The 21,397-nt window shown below is 43.1% G+C and overlaps 1 protein-coding gene across 1 annotated transcript in view; it reads left to right on the forward strand.

Moving 5' to 3' along the window:
- Positions 1-21,397, forward strand: part of DGKG (diacylglycerol kinase, gamma 90kDa) — a gene marked incomplete at its 3' end in the record, with an annotated part of 113,176 nt that overhangs the window by 45,138 nt on the left and 46,641 nt on the right. The window contains exons 3-5 of the mRNA XM_008583354.1: positions 11,463-11,539; positions 19,541-19,706; positions 20,281-20,343. Coding sequence (XP_008581576.1) covers positions 11,463-11,539; positions 19,541-19,706; positions 20,281-20,343 — 306 coding nt within the window. The remainder of the gene's footprint in view (positions 1-11,462; positions 11,540-19,540; positions 19,707-20,280; positions 20,344-21,397) is intronic.

The raw sequence follows: 21,397 nt of genomic DNA on the forward strand, positions 1-21,397 counted from the left end.
TCTTTCACCTCCTTGGTTAAATTAACTTCTAAGTATTTCATTGTTTTGGTAGCTATTGTTAATGGGATTACTTTCCTGATTTCTTCGTCAGCTATTTCCTAATTGGCATATAGGAAGGCTATTGATTCATGTGTGTTGATTTTGTATCCTGTCACTATACTAAATTCATTTATTAGTTCTAATAAATTTTGGTGGAGTATTTAGGGTTTTCTATGTTTATGATCATGTCATCTGTAAATAGGGATAGTTTGGCTTCCTCATTTCCAACTTGGATGCCCTTTATTGCTTTCTCTTGCCTTATTGCTCTGGCTAGAACTTCCAGTACTATGTTGAATAAGAGTGTGGAAAGTGGACATCCTTGTCTTCTTCCATATCTTAGAGGAAAAATCTCCAATTTTTATCCATTCAATATGATATTAGCTGTGAGTTTGTCATATATGGCCTTTATTGTATTGAGGTACTTTGCTTCTATACCTAATTTGTTGAGAGTTTTTATCATAAAGTCATGTTGGATTTTATCGATTGCTTTTTCTGCATCTATTGAAATGATCACAGTATTACCTTATCTTAACTAATTACATCTGCAAGCACCCTATCTCCAAATAAGGTAGTGAGGGTTAGTACTTTAACCTATGAATTTGGGGGGTACACAATTGAACCTATAACAGAGGATTTAGCTAGGTGAACTCTGTGCAGGAAAGAGATTTAAAATGTGGGTAGTAGATGGGGGGGTATAATGGAAGCAAAGGGACTGGGGTTTAATGGAGAGGATGTGTCATGGGGCTGGTAAAGGAAGCTTCTGGGATGGATGGAGAAGAGGAGCAGGACATAGGAGGGAAGGGGATTGCAGGAGGCCTTGGGTCCTGCCGGTCAGGTGTGGGCCTTGGACTAAGGTGGCAGCAAAATTTACAGCCATGATTCTGGAGGCTGTGTGCAGGGTGGCTTGGGTCAGGGAGTTGCCGGGCCAGAGAGTCAGGCAGGGTCCTTTGGATGAAATCTGGTCTGAGCTGAGGAACAAGGCTAGGATGGTGAGCTTGGCAATGAACAAATGCTGATATGTGGAAAACTGTGGTGGAAATATCATCAAAACTTACAGAACAAAAGGAAGCCATCAAAGATATCTGTAGAAAATGGCAACATTAGGATGCAAGCTGGAGGGGACAGTCTGGGAATGTTGCTTTGGAGATGGTGATGACACGTCAGCTTACGCATTCATATGTGCCAGGCTCCAGGGAACCAGCAGTGAGTGAGACACAGTTCCTGCCCCCAGATGCTCACAGCCTCCTGCAGGAAGTCAGACAAGGATGTCACAGTATGGCAGCTGCTAAGAAGTGGGGAGCACAGGGGAGGAGCCCAGTCCAGCCTAGTGGGAGGCTTCCTGAGGCAGATGTTGTTTCCAGACTTTAGAAACACGAGTAGGGGGTGGAGGGGGAAGGACGTTCCAGGCAGAGGAAGGAGCCTGGGCAAGGGCAGGGAGGTGAGAAAGACTCCACGGTAGCTTCTGAGAACTGCGGGCAGTTAACAGTCTGGGAACCCAGAGTGCATGTTGTGGGGTGGCATGGCGGGTGTGGGGGGGAGCTGGGGAAGACCTGGGAAGGTAAGTAGAACCCTGCCCTGGAAGATCCTGCTTCCTAAGAGTGATGTCCTGTGTGGGCTCTGTGAGGGCATGTGGTGGGAGTGAGTGGGAGGCTACAGTTCTGACTTGGGAATCGTGTGGAGACAACAAAGAAAGAAAAAAAAGCCCTGGAAGATCCTGCTTCCTAAGAGCGATGTCCTGTGTGGGCTCTGTGAGGGCATGTGGTGGGAATGAGTGGGAGGCTACAGTTCTGACTTGGGAATCGTGTGGAGACAACAAAGAAAGAAAAAAAATAAAAGAATAAAGCCACATCAGAGAACAAGAATGTCAGGAGAGAAAAGAAGAGCATGGAGAATGGGGCTTAGGGCATGCCTCAGTCGTGGGTCTGGGAAGGAAAAGGAGTCAGAAGGTGCAAAGAGAGAACCAGAAAGCCAACGAGATACAGCAGAGTACAGAGTCGAGGGAACTAAGGGAAGGCAGGTTCCAAATGAGGCAAAGCAGTTGCAGAGGCAGAGGGATGAAAAGAAGCCAGAGTTCTTAGTAGTTTCGTGGTGTGGGCCTTTTCTTTACCAATCATCTTTGTCCTTCTCTGACCCTTCCTCATGTCGTCCATGTCCCAGGACCGGACACGGTGCTCTGGTACTGTTGTTCTAACAGGAGAGAAAAAAATAAATAAAATTCTTAGAAAATGATTAATCCTCAGAGGACACCCTTAAAAAGTCACTTCCACCAATTTTAGATGCATTCCAGTATTCGGTTGGATCACATTGCCATAGCAACCCCTCATCTATAACCACATACGCAGGAGCTTTCCAATAGCAACATACTGACGTGTACAGCCTGGGAATTGAGAACTTTCTCCAATGGGGTTACCAGGTGGGAGAGGCTCTTGGAGTGTTCCATTTATATAGCATAAAACCTGCACCTTCTCTGATGGCGTTCTATGGGAGAAGAAGCCATCTTTAAATAGCTCTTGGAGACATGTACACGTATTCATATTTTATATATACACATACGTACATACACGCGCGCACACACACATCGTTGACAATAAGCTTCATGTGATGAACCGTGTAAAGTGCTTGTAAAAAAAGCTAATGTGATACTAAGAAATTTTTATTATAAAATAAAAACAAAGTAAACATTTTGAAAAACAGAAAAATAAAATTTAAAACTACCCATGACCCTATTTCCTGGTTGCAATCACTACTGGCATATTTATGCATAAATGTAAGTATAAATATAAATACTAAAATACACATATACATATATACACACCTTTGTATGTATGTATATTTGTAAAACAAACTTGGTAATACACCTGCTATGCTAATTTGTATGCTTTTTTTCACCCTAACAATATGTTTCAGTTATCTATTGCTATGTCAAAACAACTTCAAAACTTGTGGGTTAAGACAAGTACCATTGCGTCTTCTCCCATGATTCTGTGGGTCAGGAATCTGGACAGGACACAGCAGCATGACCAGCCTCTGCTCCAGCGTTTGGGGCTCCAGTTGGGATGCCTCAAATGATTGATGACTAATTAGACAGTCCAGCATGGCTTATTCACTCACATGGTACCTCAGTGTTCCTTCATGGAACCTCTTTCTCCAGCACTTTCTCATCTTCCAGAGCCTCTCCACATGGCCTTTCTTCCCAGCAAGGTGGCCTGGACTTCTAACACAGTAGCTCGAGGCTCCAAAAGCATAAAAGCAGCAGCTGTCAGGCCATTTTAACAACTGGGCTCAGAGGTCCTAGAATGGAACTCCCTGAACATTCCATCGGTCAAAACAGTCACAGCCTGGCCCAGATTCAGTGGGGTGGAGGAAAGGACTCCGCATCCCGTGGAGGAGTGGCTCACCCAGGGAGGGGAAGGACTGAGGGCAGCCATCGTTGGAGACTAGCTAGTGCTCAATGTATCATAAAGTGTTGCCATATCATTCAGTACTCTTCAGAAGTGGGATGTTCAGTGGTTGCAGAGATTTCTTTTGAATACAGCTACACTATTTCATTTAACCAAACCAATGATTGCAATCTTAGCATATTTAATAGATTCAGAGTAGTAAGGCAAACTGATATCCACATTCTGTTCTACCCTGATTAGACCTTTCTAGAGAACTAAATTTATTTCTGGACACCACAGTTTTTGCAATGGATATGGACAAACCAGAACTTGTTTGAGAAATGCCACTGGCATGGTGAGGGAACTCAAAGCCTTATTATGGAGAAATGAAGATACTGTGCATATTTACTGGGGAAGGGAAGGGAAAGTTGAGGGAGAGTGTGTTATATTAAAATACCTCAGTGCTGTTGTAGGAAAGAGGTGTTAGATTAATTTTGAATGGCTTCAAGAGGTAGTCCTAGGAATAATGGTGGGAAATCAAAGGAAGACTTTAAAGTACAAAATGCATTAATTCCAAATGGTCAAACCTGTCCAATACGGAATAGAAGTGTCTTAAAAATGGCTGATTGCCCCTGGAACTGTCTGGGCAAAGAGTTGGCTGAGACCCTATAGGGGAGGTAAAAGCATTAGTTGTGTGGTTGGTTAAATGACCTTCATTAGCCCTTCTAAAACTTAGTTTCTGTGTTTAAACAGGTGTCTTTTCTACTGCAGAGAGCATGTGCATGTGGGGATGCTCCCTACTGGTTCTCATCCTAATAATCCTGATATTTGCTAGAGGTGGGAGCAGTTTTACCCAGCTTTGTTTTATTTTTTGTTATTGTTGATAATTTCTTTAAAGTTCCATGATTTATCAAGGACAGAAACTATTAGTTTATTCAAAAGGGAAAAAAGGACAAAAATTGATGACACATCAATTAGACTTTTGGTTCTCTAAGAAATTAAACATTTCCTACATCAGCCAGTAGTTGCTTAGACTGTGTAGAATTTTTAAAGCTGGGACAGATTTAACCATCATCAATTCCAACTCCTACCCATTTTACAAATGAGAACACTGCATCCAGAAGAACCCAGTGATTTCCCAAGGTCACACAGAATGTCCACAGAAGAGTAGGAATTCGAACCAAAGTCCCTCAATTCCAGTGCAAATTCAATTTGTTTCAATTCAGTTCCAACAAATTAAACAAAAGTACCCACTGGAGCTCAACCTTCAACCATACATTGGTAAATATATATACATATATATGTCAAGTAAATTATAATAGAACAAAATTTTAAAGTGCACTTTAAAAGAATGAATCAGTAAATAGTGCTATTTGGAAGTATATTTTGTTAGAATCAGATCACAGAAAAGCTTCTGAATTTAAAATGTAGGTACAGTTCAAAATTTAAACCTGTCAGATTTAATAGCGGAGTCAGAGAGAACATTTAGATCTGATTTGTAGAACAATGCAAGGCTCTAAGTAAGCATCATTGAAACTTTGCCAGTAGAATTGGCTAGGAGAATAAGACCTAATCAAATGCTCATGCAGTCCTGGGCCCACGAAGGACCTTATCTAATTGCTTCTGTCTTGAAAGGAATAACCCCAACTATTTATCACCCACATCTCTTTTAGCACAACTGGCCTTCTTTTTTCTTAGTGATAACCAGGACTCTGCTCATAAGGAGTCATATGGATAGGGAGAAATTTCTATGGAACAATGGGTCTCAAAGTTTATTGTAGAAATAAATCTCTTGGAGAGCTTGTTAAAATGTGGATTCTGAATCAGTAGGTCTGGGGTAGTGCTGAGACTCTGCATTTCTTAGAAGCTCCCACGTAATGCTGATGTTGCAGGTCCAGGGACCACAATTTCAGTTGCAAGATAGTGCAGGTCATCTGATTCATTTCTCCACCTTCACTTGAAATATGACTAATGAAACCAAATTATTTGGAGAAAAAGGTGGCAAATTTTGCTAGCAATAAAAATTTTACTAACACAAATAAGCCATACCAGTCATTCAGATCATTTATGATGGATTAGAAAATTTTAGTATCCTAAAAAGGATTTTCTGATATCAGTCAAAATTCCTTCTGCTTTGACATTAAGTCTTTTCCTCATTTTCTATACGTAATATCTGTGGTGGAGTCGTCACTTCCACAGGTTCCCCGCAAGTATTTCGCTTGGTCTGCCGCAGTGGTCCTCAGCCTTAGCTGCACATTCAAATCACACGGAAGGCTTTGAACCCTTCCAATGCCCCACTCAAACCCCCCAAACCATTTAATCATCATCAGTAGGCAAGGGACCCAGGCATGAGTAGTTTTTAAAGCTCCCCAGGTGATTCCAATATGCAGCCAAGTTTGAGAACCACTGGTCTTCCTATGCCTTTTCTCCCTACGCCACTGGGAATACAGAACACATGGGACAAGCATGACCAGCCCTATCACTTTCCTAGCCCTCATTTATTCAATAAATCTTTATTGAACATCTATTCTATGCCAGGCAATGGGTTATATGCTGGGGATACAGAGTGAACAGGAAAAGAAGTTCAGCTGGGGGGATTGTGTAACAAGAGTCAATGCTTCTGAAGCTGGGCTTCTCATGGGTGCTTCCCGCATCCTGCTCTGGGGCCCGATTCCTCCTGGCTGAAGAGGCTGGCCTTTAGATGCAGTGCTCCTGACCCTGGCACCTCTGTTTTGACATCATCCTCCATCCTCTGGGATCCTCAGAAGACCCTGCTCTTGTTCTTGTGCACCTCACTGTGTTCTTGACTCCCTGCAGTAATTAGAAATTTTACTCATACATCTTCAGCCTTCATCAGAAGAAAGGAACTCTAGATTTTTTTTTCCTCATGTGCCCAATTTCCTTTTCCCTTCTCTTTGTGTGTCCTCCACCCTCTCCCCCTGGGTTGAGAGTCACTTATGGGCTTTTCAGCCTGTGGGCTATGTTCCTGTAGCCTCAGCATCATGGTGTTTTCTATGTCGTGGCAGGTGAGGCACCACAGTCAGCCACAGAGCCACAGGAGTGTTGCTCAGGGCCTGCTCACCACAAGTGAGGGCTGGGGACTTCCATAATTGATGTCACCTAGGATCTTATTCAAAATGCAGAATCTCAGGCCTTGACCCAGACCTGAGAATCTGCATTTTTAGCAGATCCCTGGGTGATTCATATGCATATTACAATTTGAGAAGCTGCTAGAGAACTTTGAGGAATAAAGAATTATCATGCACCTTAGAATTTCACTCTCATATGTGCGTTTTTAGATTTGCTTTTGAAATGTTGATTTATAGTTATTTCAAAATTTAGCATTTTAATGGCCTAGTGTTCAAATACTTGGTGTTTTTCATATTATGCACAGGTATTGATATTCAACTCTGTACCCCACAAATGTGTACAATCAATTATGTTTCAATAAAAAAAAAATACTCAGTGTTCTTAATGAGGAGATGGTCTAGAACCTTTGGGCTCTGGTCCAGGCAGCACAGCTAGTGTTCTGCTGCAAACACTGAAGTCTCTGATTTGTCTGCTTGCTCACATTGAAGGCATCCCTGTCTGACACCAATATGGCAGCAAAGGTATATGTGAATAGGGCCAAATTCTTTTCTTAAAAAGCTTTGAATTTTCTCAAACACTAGGAGCAAGTGCTTGATTTAGGTCCCAGAGTTCTTGGAACATAAAGCATAAAGAGATGATTTTGGATTAAAAACTTCTTAGGGGGCCGGCCCCGTGGCACACTCGGGAGAGTGCGGCACTTGAGAGCGCAGCGGCGCTCACACCATGGGTTCGGATCCTATGTAGGGGTGGCCGGTGCACTCACTGGCTGAGCGCGGTGCTGGCGACACCAAGCCAAGGGTTGCGATCTCCTTACCGGTCACAAAAAAAAAAAAAAAAAAAAAAGTTCTTAGGGCAGTTGTTACCACCAGTAACCTTGACAACAGAGAAAAGCCTTTTAAATACCGATTTGGGGTAGACCTGCATGCTGATCGTCCTGCCAGTCTGAATTAATGCAAAGCATACCCCTACCTGGCCAAGCACCAGAATAAGTTGATCCGCAGGGTGGAGTTCTTTGGTGTTGACGCCTTAAACAATGGAGAATGTCTGCTGAGCACTGCAGTTTTAGATTTAGCAATTATAAGCTTTTTTCTTTTCAATAACGATTCCACAAGTTCACCTGCTTCCTATGAGAGTCTTTACTTATAACAATAAAGTCAAGTCACAGAACAGCAATCCTCAACTTTGTACATTTCATCCCTCAGGAAGCTTTAAAATAAACTCTTTCCTGGGTTCCCCAAGAGATGCTGACTTAATTGGTCTGGGGTGTGGCCTGGGTTTCAGTGTGTATAGGGCTCCCCAGGTGATTCTAACATGCAACCAGGTTTGAGAGCCACTGTCACAGAGGAAGGGTCTTGTCTTCTGACTTACTAGTGTTCATGTATCCAATGAATCTAATAGTTGTGTCACATTGTTTAGATATGTTAAAAATAAGAGTGACTCACTCATAAAGCTATGTGCTCTTGAAAGAATCACTTAAATTCCATAAGCCTGAGTTACCTCTTCTCTAAAATAAGTGATAATTATTATTAGAGGATAGTTACAGAGATTTGAATAAGATATATAAGGTGACTGGGACAGTGCCTAGCATATAATAAGCACTCAACAAAGTGGGAGTTCTTACAAACAACTGTGGACATGGCCTTATTTGTACAGTCAGACATGGAACTTGTCCTGAGTCTGGTGCTGTTATGCCACAGGTTTTGATGAAGGAGTTTGCTGCTGAGGTTATGCTGTTGGGCCCACAGATGGCACCTGAAATAAGACCAGGGAATGCTCCAAAGAAGCCCCTCATTCTTCTTAACTGTCTTAAGAAAAAATAGAATGGAACAGTGATCATCGAAGCGAATTAGTCAGTGTAATACCCGCTTCCTCATACTAGTACTCATCGTGCAAAAAGAAACCCAGCCTGGAAATCTGTTGAGAAGAGAATTGTCATAAAGCATCAAAGAACACCCAAAGAGAAAGTAATATGCCTCAAATTTGAGAATTAGGTTGTTTCTCTTTTGGAAAAAGGTGTTGATGCTGGGAGCCTATAAAACCCATAAGACAAACTAAAGTAAATGTATGATGAGTAATACCCCTCACAGAAGCTAGTCAGAAATCTCTTGGAATTTCTTTTATGTTTAATTTTAGGCTATTAATCAGATATCTTAAAATAAATGTTTTCTCTATTCTTTCTCTTTAAAATTTCTGTTTAAATGCATGGTGAATATATGTGTGTGTGTGTATATGCATCACACATTTAAATATAAAGCGGGATTTTGCAAATACAGCAACAGCACTTTAGAACCAAAAGTTTTCTGCTGGCATGAACTGTGGATCTCTAAAATGCAATGGTAACATCAAAAGAGTATAAATTTATTCAAAATCACTCCCTTGCTTCTCAACCAATACACTGATTCTACGTTACTCTCACAGAAGCCATACGAAGGTACCCATGTTCTCACATTTGTACTATTTAAATTTGGCCACTTTGGCTGAGCTGAAAACCTCCCATTAAAATAGATTTTAAATATATGATTTTTTTCTGAATAATTAAGCTGCTTCTATGGACTAATTTGAATATATTTATGACATTAACTGAGCTCTGGCCCGATTGTAAACTCTCCTTCACTCTGACTCAGCATTCAAGACCCCTACAAATCTGGCCCCAAGCTACTCTTTGGTTCTAACATCCTAAATGTTCTGCAGTGCCCATCTCTATGTCTTTCCTCACTCTGTCTCTTCTGAGAATACCCTTTTCACTTTGTTTGCTTTTCAAAACCTCACCCATTCTTTACGCCCTAGCTCAAATGCTAACTCCTTCATGGGACATCCCCAGGCCTCATACCAACCTCCTAATTTTACTTCTTCCTTACTCAGTGTTTCATAGAGCTTGATATGGTTGCTACAGCATTAATTACACTTTTCCTTATATGAACAAATGTTCAGGAAGCAATACTGAATAACACTTAAGGGAAAAGAATATAGACTTTTGAGCCAGAATAAACCTGAGTTAAAACCCTGGCTGTTGGGCAAGTCACTTAATTTTTCTGAATTTCAGCTTCTTCATCTGTAAACTGAAGAAAATATTACCAAATTTGCACAGGTTGGTAGGGGATAGTTTATGAGAATATGCAGGTAAATGTCCTCAATAAGAGGTAGCTATTATTACTGCAGTTATTCAGATCATCTTCCCCACTAGCTCATTAGCAGCACCTCATAGCATCTTACCCTCCACAGAGTTTCCTGAATCGAACGGAAACAGCCCAAATTGGTGGCATCTGCTGCTGCCTGGATCTTACTGTGCTGTTAGTCTTTTAACATCTGTTTTGAATTTCAGAAAGAAATTTCCATTTTTAGGCAACATCATCATTTTGCTCTGGCGTTTCAACATGTCTCGATCCTGAAATGATTATAACTTCTGCTTGACTGAATCCAAGTCAGCAAAGCAGTGATGAATATCTTGGCCCATGAGACTACTTTACCTAGGCCTAACAGACTATAACCCTCTGTACAAAGTGCCTGAACAACAAGGAACACTGTGTGAGCTTTTGATGACATTGCCCTTTGCTCAAATGTTTAAATAACAGCAATAATGGATCTTAGGAACCTCTTAATTATCCTGCTAGACAGGGAGAATACAGATCATGGAAACCCTCGTTTTCTTTGATGTCTAGAGTACTGATAACTACACAGGATGCACTCATAATGTGTTTCTAATGACAATTATTGAGCCCCTTTTCTTGAATCCTAATTCCTTTATAAAATTCCACAGAAAAGCAGCCACTATTGTCTCCAATAGTTTCTGAGTTTTTTCCTGCAAAAAGCGGAATTTTCTAAACTACCATGCTTTAAGAATTCTTTGAGTGTTTTTTTGGGGGGGTCCTTTCAATACAAATGTATTACATAGGGAACACTGAGAGGAAAGCATGGGGGGTGGGGAGGGCTCAACTTCTAAAGGAAAAAGTTCTGGCTGTCAGAAATATGATAGAATACCATAGGAACATAAGATCGGGCATGCTATTTATGAGAGATTATCAAGGTTCTGTTTTGTGTCAGGATGACTAGCTCAATTTTTCCCATCAACATAGAAAATAAAAATCAAGAAAAAGGGGGCAAAGTTGTCAGGATCACAGAATTAGAAGGAGCCACCCTGCCCTAGTGTACAATAAAGCTTCAGCACCAAGGACAGCACCACATTGGGGCTTAACGCCCACCCATCCTACATAATTAATGAATTTTTAAATGTTTAAAATTTTCCACTCAGATATGTATGCACTCATCTATACACATATTGGTTTTGTGAACACTAGTTAAGTGTCAGACCTTGGAATGATATACAAAGACTCTCCATCCAGTTACAGCTCTCAAAGTAAAACAGGCAGGAGATGAGCAAGATAGGCAAGTTAACAAATAATTATAACAATATATGACAAGTGCTATTACAGTGTGTACATGTGGGAGTCAGGAGAGGAAGTGATTAACTCTGACGGGTGCAAAGAAAGACTTTACAAAAGAGTTGACATTTGAGCTGGATATTGAAGATTGAGTGAGGTTTGCAAGACAGAGAAGAAATGCCATGGAAGAGTACACAGTGTGCGCAGGAATTTCTGGAAATGTGATTTGATGTGGCTGAAAAGTGGGAAAATAGGAAATAGGCTAGGTCAAATCACCAGACACTTATATCCCTAACTGAGGGGGTTAGGCTTTATCCTGGGAAAACAGAAAGCCACTGAAGGGTTTTTAGCAAGGACATGATCTGATCAGATGCATGTTTTAGAAAGATAAATTCAGACAGCAGGAGGTAGAATAGACCGAAAAAATGAGAGGGCAGAAGGACAGATAAGGGTGACATTTCTCCATACAGTCCTGGGAAGGAGAGGCTGCTCCATCACAACCTGGGAGAATGTATTTGGCCCACTTCTCATTGGCTGTTCACCAGTGTTTCCCATGTGGATTGTGTCTCTCCAGACTCCTCCAAGAAGATAAAGGATGTTTTGACTGAATTTAATGAGGGTGGGAGCCTCAAACAATGTGACCCACATGAGGTAAGAACATTTGCATTTCAAGACTTAAAAAAAAACCCAAAAGACCTGTGTTCCAGTCTTTCCATTATTTGTTCCCCTCTTGGGAGGCATAGCTTGCTTTGAAGAACTTGCATTTCAACATGTGTTCTCCTAAGTCTCAGTGTGCCATTAGAGCTACCTGGCATTGTACATTTCCCAAGTCCAGTCATCCCTCCCCCCCACTGCTGTCCTAGAAGACTACATCATACCTTCTCTTCTGCTTACATCTCTCACTCCTCTGCCCCTCATTCTCGGTTAACAATTGTGTTTCTCCATTCACTGAGAAAATAGAAACAATCAGAAAAGGTCTTCCACAAACTCCCTCACCCCATGTGCCCACCTTCCTGTACCTTTTCTCCTGTAACTAGGGATGAATGCTCCATGCTCTCGTCTAAGTCCAACTCCTCCATTCGTGCACTCCATCTCATCCTCTTTGGGGCTACTGACAGGCATTGCTTCAGCAACACATCTCCCCCACCCCCTCCCTTCCTCTTCCTCCCTCTTCTCTCTCTCTCTCTTTATTTATTTCTAATATATAAAAGCTTTCCTTTTTTATATTAGATTTTTCCCATCAACATATAAACATATTGTTGTGTTATTTCTCCTATATTAAAAAATGTTCTCCGGACTCTACTTCCCCCTCCAGCTATGACCTCATTCCTCTCCTATCCTTTAAGCAAAACTGTGCAAAAGATTTGTCTATACTCATTGCCTCTAAGTTCTATTCTTCTCACTTTCTTGAAAGCCTGTGAATCAGTGCATAACCCCCCTCCTCCACTATGACCACTACTCAAGATAGCCAAGGACCTCCCTGTGGCTAACCACAATAGCCATTCTACTCAACAGCATTGGACATGGTTGGCCAAATCCTCCTCCATTTTCTTCACTTGGTTTCAGGACACTACACTCTCTTGGTTTTCCTCTTATCCCTCCACTTGATGTTTCCACTTAAAAATCGCATAGGTTAACACGAGGTAAACTGATGTCCTTGACCTGGAAAAACCTGCTTTTCCAGCAATCTTTCCCAGGACAAACCCACTCTTCAAGTTATTTAGCCTAAAACTATGGAGTCATCATTGACTTTTCTCTCCCTCTCACAACCCACATCCAGTTCATCAGCAAACTCTGTCACTCCTACTTTCAAAATATATCCAAAATCTGTCCACATCTCACTGCCTACACTGCTACCATCTTGATGTGAGTGATCACCATATTTTGCCCAGATTATTGCAAGAGACTCCTAACTGGGCTCCCTGCTTCTGCCCTTGCCCTTGAAAGTCTATCCTTTACACACATCCTGAGCAATCTGTTAAAACTTATGTCAGAGCTTGTCACTACTCTACTCCACAATCCCCCATGGTTTCCCCCAAACCCTGCTCAGAGTAAAAGTCAACATCTTTACAGCCTGCACCTCTCCCTACTCTCTGATCTCATCTCTTGCTGCTCTCCCCCTCCTCATTTCATTCCAGATGTAGTGGCTTCCTTGATGTTGTTGAGGTAGCCAATGTTGCTGTAACCTCAGCACATCGCACTTGCTGTTGCCTTTCCTAGGACCATTGCTCCCCAACATACCCACGTTGTTGTTCATTTCCTCTCTGCCTTCAAGTCCATGCTTAAATCACATGCCCAGTGATTGTCACCTTCTTTATCTAAAATTTGAATCCCTCTTTCCTGACACTTCCTATCCCCATGCTTTGCTTTATTTTCCTCCTTAGTACTTCTCACCATCTGTCATGCTATAAAATTTACTTAATTAATTGTTTGTCTTTCCCACTAGAATATTTTTGTTCCATGCTGTGTCTCCGGTGCCCAGAAGAGTATCTGACTCATAGCAGGCATTCAACAAATGTTGAATGAACAAATGAATGCAAGACCTCCCCCTATTTTCATATTTCTTGGACATCCAGGCACTGTGCTGGGCATGGTAGGAAATATAAAGATGAAAAAGCACAGTTCCTGCCCCTTGGAATTTATTTCCTACTGGCAGCATCAAGTTCAAGAGTAATGACCCTGGTCACATAGTCTTAGGTTAAAGTCTTCAATCTTTACCATCAACCAGCAATGTGGCCTTGGATAATATTTCATCTTTTTGAGCCTCACTTTCCTTATCTAAAAGTAACAAACTAAAGGTAACAAAAACTAAAAACCATGAAGTTTGTGGATGAGTAAATTAAATGAGAGAATTTCTGCAAAGTGTCAAACACTTTACAAGACACTATAAAAATGGTACCCATTATTATTTCTCTTCTGTCCCCTTTCCCCAGAATGTTTTCAATTCAACTCCCTTTTCCCTGTTCCTGGGTCCTTTTGTGAGGGCTAATTCCAGAAAAGTGACTAATCAGCAGGGCTAACATTGGGAGAGGCTGGCCACTCACTTATTCACATTGTCATCCACTCAACAAACCTGAGTCAATGCCTTTTCTGCTGGATGCTGGCAGTACACTTGAGAGGGGCCTTGGATAAAATGCACCAATCAGCAGGAGAATGAAACAGGAGGGAGGTTGCCAGAATAGGGGCAAGATTGCAAATGCACATTTCAAAGAACATTCCTGAGAAGAAGCCTTGCAAAGAAGACAGCAGAGCCAGCAAAGAACTCACTGCCCCCCATCCCCACCCAGCTCCTATGACATGGGAACAAAACTTGGTGGGGGCCAATAATCAGCCTGTCCGCCCTGGGGCTGATGAGTGGGAGGGGAACAATTTGGTCAGGGCCATGCAGGCAAGCTTGAAGGCCAGGGGAGCTTTCAGAAGCAGGCAGCGGCGTGGCTGTTATGAGCACGTGGCCGCCCTCGCCTCTGGCAGAGCTGCCCCCACTCTTTGTACGCGTGGCACTGCCATGTCCCAGGGGAGCACTGCCGCTCTGATTCCATTCTCTCACACAGTGCGGCTGACTTCTAGTAGGTGTAGTTTCATGGCACAGGGTTAGGGAAACAACAAAGGTTTCATTTCTCTTGAGCTTGATGGCTTACTGCTGGGAAAATGTCTCAACGAGAAAGGGGTTAGTGATGGGAAGGGGCAGATTGCTAAGAAAGCTAAGATGGGAAGAAAAGTTTGCAGAGCAGTGGGGCTGCATTTGGCTGTGGTGAACATGCCCATCAGTATCAAGTGATTCTCTGTAGAACAGAGCAGTGGAAGAGAGCTAGAGAGCAGACAAAACCCAGCAGAGCAAAAGAGGCAGGTGGCTGGGTGGTACCATGAGCCTGGACTCAGACACACCTGAGCACAAATCCCAGCTCTGTCATGTGCTTTATGACCTTGAGCAAGTTATTTATGTTAGAATTTGTTTTATCCAAAAAGTGACAGTGATGGTCTCCCCTCACACTGTTGTCTTGAGAATTAACATGCCTGATGGATGCATGATAAGCTCTCTAGTTCTCCTTCCTTCTTGACCTGTACAAGAATTAACATACTCCCTTGAAGTGGGTTGCAACAGCAGCAATTGGCCAGCTAGTTCCTGCATGAGAGTCACAGCTGCTGGGAGAAGACAGGGTTCCTTCAGCCTGAATGATGAGTGTGCCTATGATGCTACTCCAGGGCTCAGAGAATTGCCAGCATGCTTCGTAGTGGTTGGTTATCTATTTTGGGCATGATACCCAGCCACTCCCTACCCAGTCACCCATCACACATTTCCTAAGAAGCTACTCTGCTCCTGGCCTGTGCTCATAAAGAACTTTCTCATAACCCAGATATCACTTGAGAGTGGCACACAGTCATATTTCTTTGCCTGCTGAAATTAGGGTGCTTGGAGGGAATGTCAGTGAGCACTATGCCAGCTCTGGGACCTGTGTCAGATACAGTACAAGGAGGAATGGGCAAGGAATCAGAAAATCTGGCTTCTGGTTTTACTCTGCCATGACCTACCTGGGGCAAATCACTGAATCTCCCTAGCCTTAGTGGCATGAGGAGACCCAGTTCCCTCTGAGGCTCTTCTGGTTTAAATGCTCTGTGTTTCTGAGTTTGTTCTATGCCATCCTATTCTCCAGGATAAGGACATGAATGGTTGAATATGAGCTCCATCATTATTTTCTAAGTTCTCATAACAGTTTGTCAGCTCTTTTCCTATGGCACTCACCACTGCTAACCATGTACTGTAATTATTTTAATACCTTTACCTCTTATATATAACACTGAGTCTCTTGAAGGTATGGGCCCATGCCTCATTCATTGGTGTGTTCTCCATTGGTGCCTAGTACTATGCCTTGTACTTAAGAGGTTGTACTTAGAAGGTGCAGAATACACACACACACACACACACACACACACACACACACATAATTTTTTTTTAACTGAATGGACCTCACAATAAAAGATAACACTGGTGCCTAGTACTATGCCTTGTACTTAAGAGGTTGTACTTAGAAGGTGCAGAATACACACACACACACAGACACACACACACACACACATAATTTTTTTTTAACTGAATGGACCTCACAATAAAAGATAACAGCCAAGAGCCAGGCACCAGGCTATTCCTGAAATGCACCAATTAACATCATCCATATCTATCAAGAAACACCTATCAAGATAGGTGGTTTGGGAGATACAAAGGTAGAGTAAGATATTCTCACTATCTTTCAGGAGCTATGGATGCAGTAGAGGAACCAAGGTGTGCCACAAACAACTATATATTAACATGGAGTAGCGGATATGAGTGTCACAAGATAGGAATCAAGGTACAAAGTATAGAAATTCAGGTGCAGGAGACCATATCAAGCTTCCTGGAGGAGATGGTATCTGGGTTGCACTTTAAATCGTGGCTGGAATTTTAACAGGTAGAAAAGAAAGTGGTTCATTCCAAATAAAATGCACAGAGGCTTGGTCAGGAATGAACACAGAGATCAGCATGGACAGAGTGTATAGGTGTACATAGGGAATAACAGGAAAAAATACCAGATGGCCTTGGAGCTTGAAGCAGCTACAAATCTAGGATGGAGGAAAATTATGGGAGGCTGTGAATCCCAAAGGTCTCACAGAGTACACAGGATGATTCATTGAACTGTGAGAACACTACATATTAGATCTTCTATTTATATTCATTTTATCTCATCTAATTTCCATTTTCTAATTTATTTTTTGAACATATTTCATAATTATAGTATAGGAGCACAGTAGTATATCAACTGATCTCAACTCTCCCACTGGCAATTAGAGCCATGGAAGTTTGTGAGTAAGGAAGCAATCTTATCAGAGTTATGCTTTGGGAAGATCAACCTGGCAAGGATGAGTGAGATAGATGGCAGATGGAGGCAGGGGCAAGGAAGCCTTGGAGAGGTGTTGCAATTGTTCAGGTGAGATGCATGAAGCAGAAGCCTGAAACCAGGAACTCTGGTGATGGCAGCAGGGGCAATGGACATAGAAAATGTCTGGATGTGGGCCGAGCCCGCGGCGCACTCGGGAGAGTGCGGTGCTGGGAGCGCAGTGACACTCCCGCCGCGGGTTCGGATCCTATATAGGAATGGCCGGTGTGCTCACTGGCTGAGTACGGTGCGGGCGACACCACACCAAGGGGTGCGATCCCCTTACCAGTCACAAAAAAGACATAGAAAAAAAAAGAAAAAGTCTGGATGTGACAGACATTGCAGTGGAACAGTCTCAGACACTAAGAGTTCAAAGCTGAGTCTGGAATGCTGGAAAAATAATGGTGTCGTTGGCATGAACAGAAATTGCAGAGTAGAGAAGAGGAACTAGTTTAAAGAGGAAGCTAGTAGAAGTTTAGAACTTGAGATCTTCTAGTCCAGCACTCACAATTTGCTGAAGAAGAAACTGAGGTTCAAAAAATGTGGCAGATCTGAGACCAGTCACAAGGTCTCCTAAGTCTCACACTGGTCTTGCTTGATGATCTTTTCACTTTGTTCTTTTTAAAATAGGATTATGTTTAGCCTTTGTTTAGCTAAGATTTCTTTTTATCAAATCATTTAATACAGTCTGTTTTCCAGAAATATTTTGTTCTGATGGTTTTCAATTTGATGCTAACCATAGAGATTAACAGAATATTTTGGAACTCAAAACTACTTTTAAAAACAGTACTGGTCCATTAAATAGTGCAAAAAACAATGCAAGAAGACTTTTGAAATACATTAATGAATAACAATGAAATCAGCAAATATTCAGTCAATCAAAGTAAAGAATGAAGAGAACCAAAATAGAACTCCATGGAAAATAGAGAGTTTTGTGAAGAAGACAGGATGAAATGCTACAGAGAAGCCAAAGATGAGAAAGTCTAAAGAAAGGTGATTGAGTTTGTGAGCTTCAAGAGAGCAGGTTCAGAGGTAACAGGCTAGAATCCAGACCAAATGGGATTAAGGAAGTGAGGAGGATGGTCTGGTCTGTTTGGAGAAATTTGAAGAGGAAGACAAGAGGGATGGGCTAGTAGCTCTAGTGACAGCAGTGTCTCTGGAACAGTGGACACTCTCCGTGCTTGCAGGTAGAAGAGAAGCAAGTGCTGGAGGTGCAATCAGAGACAGCGAGGTGGGAACCAAGGGTCATGTAGCTGAGCTACACTTGGAAAGCAGGAGGAAAAGATCTTATTCCTTTGTATTGGAAAAGGGGAGGAGGATGTGTGAGGTGGTGAGGCTGTGGAGAGAGAGCGACAGAAGGAGTGGGAAATAAACACAGAAACTCAGGGACAGGAAAGGGACAGAGAGAGATGGACAGCTCTCACAAGAAATGTGAGTCCACCATTTGCTCAGAGTTCCCTCAATCTGGTAAGTGCCTCTGTCCAACTGAATCAGGCTTCCTCCACTCTGCAAAGGAGATGTGTAGAACATCCATCTCAGCCTGAAGCTAAACAGAAATTGCTTTCTGAGCTCCCAATGAGATTGGGAGGGCATTGCTTGCTTTTAGGGCCAAGCCTTTGAACTCAAACCTGATTATAAACATGCAAGCCAGCTCCTGGTTCTGGGAAGGCCCCCAGATCTCCCAGAATAGACAAGGGGTTAAAAGCTATCAGCATTTTAATGGGAGCACCAATTAGACTCCCAAAAGGGATTTTATTCTTGTGGCTGTTATTATTCACAAAAGCCTGCACAGCTAAGTGCTTCCTCAAGTGATTTCCAGGAGCATCTGCCGATTTGATGAAGAAACTGATGCCATCAAAGCATGAGCCAGTGATGACTCCCTGCAAACTGTTGTTGCTGCGTGTTTGCTGAGCTCAGAGACTTTCTGGCATGGGTGTCCACAGCCTGGGACCCAAAGCCAGGCAGCACTGGGAGAGACACAGTAGGATGAGGGTCGGGTTTTTGGCATGTCTCTTGGTTCTGCCTTCTGTCCTTGGCTTCCTGCTCTTCTCCTGGTGCCTAAAACCTTCACAAGGGCATATTTTGAGAAGTAGCTGAGCCAGATGCACACTCCCCTGTTATCTTGGGGTTTGCCCAGGGAAGATCAGAATTATGAAAGTAATGAAGGATGGAGACTGTCCTTGTCTCTTCCAGGTCTTTCCTGTTTTCTGAGACCTGAATACTCAGGAATCACATCCCCCATGGCATAAGAGGAAAATCAAGATACAACAGAAGAACCATGTTTTTCCATCATGTTTTCACCTGCATCCTTCTTCGTCTTAACTCGGATTCAAGGGCACTGGCCTGTCCCTGCTCATTAGAGCCACGTCCCTCACGTGGCTTGGACAAAGGCAGAGCCCTCCACCATGGCCTCCATTCTCAGTGCTCACTCTCTATCATGCCCCTTTTCACCTAAATTTAGACCATGTCAGGTCTGGTACCAAAGCCTGCCCTGGTTCTGTGACCCCTCAAGCCCCAATAGGCCGCCAGTAGCATTTTCTCCTTATGTCCGTCATCGGCTCCCTGTACCTGTCATTCTCTTCCACCTCCCCGGCCTTTTTCCTGCGCCCCCCAGCTCCTCCGCTTCCTCCTGCTCCCCTATCCATTTCTTCCAGCCTCCGTCTTCCTGACTCCTTTTCCCTTTCTCCCTCCTCTCTGCCCTTTGCTTCTCTCTGCTGACTTTTCTCTCTTTGCCCCTTCTCAGCCGATTAGCTACGATGTCTTCAAGCTGTTCATGAGGGCGTACCTGGACGTGGACCTTCCTCAGCCACTGAGCACACACCTCTTCCTGGCCTTCAGCCAGAAGCCCAGACAGGAGACCCCTGACCACCCGAAGGAGGGGTCCAGCAGCAGCGAGGCCAACAGCCCAGGTACATAGACCAGCTTTGCCTGAGAAGGGAGGACATTGTGCAACTCTGACTTCCTTGCCACAGGCTCAAGCTGCATTCCTAGAGTGTCCCCTGAGCATAGTAACTGGGGTGGGAATGGGGACCAAAGACCTGGGACTATTTTCTTCATAGAGCCTTATGGGAAGCCTCATCTGATGAATCTCTCAGTGAGAAGAATAAAGAGGGGCATAAATCCTGCCACTCAAGATAGAGAGTATGATGCAGGGAAGAAGGGACATAGACTAACCTATGACAGGAGGAAGAGAGTCTTCAGCAAAGCCTTCTGGTCTGAGGATGGAGCACATTCACCTGTGTGTCCAGGCTGGGACAAGCCTGGGAGTGTCAGAGGAAAGGAAAGGTGTGGCTGCTGTCATCCTGGAGCTTGGGCTATCGTGGGGGACACACAGTCAACCCCAATAAGTGAAAACAGCTGAAAGGAACCCAGAGACACAGACACAACCTAAGTGAAACAGATCACATGGGAAGGTCCCCTACCTGCCCCTCTGAGAAGCTGGAGGGCATGGGCTGGTCTTTAAATCTTCCTTTTGTTTCCCAGATTCTAATACACAGAACATGGATAACACTGCCAAAGCAGATGAGGCCCGTGCCCCTGACACCAGTAAGTCTTTGGAATGTAAGATTTGGGGGAGCAGTGGGGAATACCTCATCCTTGGGGAGGAGTGGGAATACCTACCCAGTGGTTTGTCTCCATGTAATTGTGCATCCTTAAGCAGATCTTACCCTTCTGTGGCCTTCGGAACATCCATCCCTGGGGCTATTTGAATGTTCCGGGATTCCAAGGCTGGGTAAATGTCGTTGCTTCACTTGCCCTGGAACAGGGCAGGTCAGGACTTGGAACAGCTTGCTAGATGTTTATCTATGACAGGTGTGCCTGCCCAGAGTAGGGTGAGCCTTCTCAGGAGAAAAAAAAAAAAAAGTGTGCATGTGTTGGCAGGGTTTGGGGGGAGCTCCAGGGCTGAGGTACAGAGGACTCTACCAGTGGATGGCTGGAGAGGGGTGGGACAAGAGGATAAGACTGTGCTTCCAACAACATGTGCCATCTTGAATAAGTTAGGGAGTTGCTAATAAGTTAGCAAGGGGAAGCCACGTAAACTTTTTCCAAAGATCTATTTTCCAGATACTTATTCATTAAATATTTTATTTAACCTTCACAATCATACCACTTTACACATGAGAAACTGAGGCTTTAAGAGAGTATATACTGGGGCCGGCCCGGTGGCGCACTGGATAGTGCGCCGCTTGGGAAGCGCGGCGGCGCTCCCGCCCGAGGGTTCGGATCACACGCACCCAAAAAAAGCTAGTAGGGAAACTTGCCAGAATTTGAACCCAGATCTGCCAAAACTCCAAAGTCAGACCATAATTGTGTCTCCCAGTGTGTAAATATCTATCAAATACTTTGTGCACATGTGTGAACATGCCAAACTTTGAATGATTTAAGTATAACCTGTATTTTAATACTTAGGACAGCATCATAAAATTAATTTCTAAATGAATATTGAAATTTATCCAGTTTCTATGTTTAGCAATTGGTGTTAATTTACCTCTCATAAGTGTAAAAAAATAAAAAAAAAGAGAGTATATACCACTGGCGTGACCTGTGGAGCCAGGGATTCAGTCCAGAATTGTCCAACCTCATAGCTTCTGCTCTCCTT

Source organism: Galeopterus variegatus, unplaced genomic scaffold (genome assembly GCF_000696425.1).
Source record: "Galeopterus variegatus unplaced genomic scaffold, G_variegatus-3.0.2 Scaffold2893, whole genome shotgun sequence".
In the NCBI taxonomy this organism is placed as follows: Eukaryota; Metazoa; Chordata; class Mammalia; order Dermoptera; family Cynocephalidae; genus Galeopterus; species Galeopterus variegatus.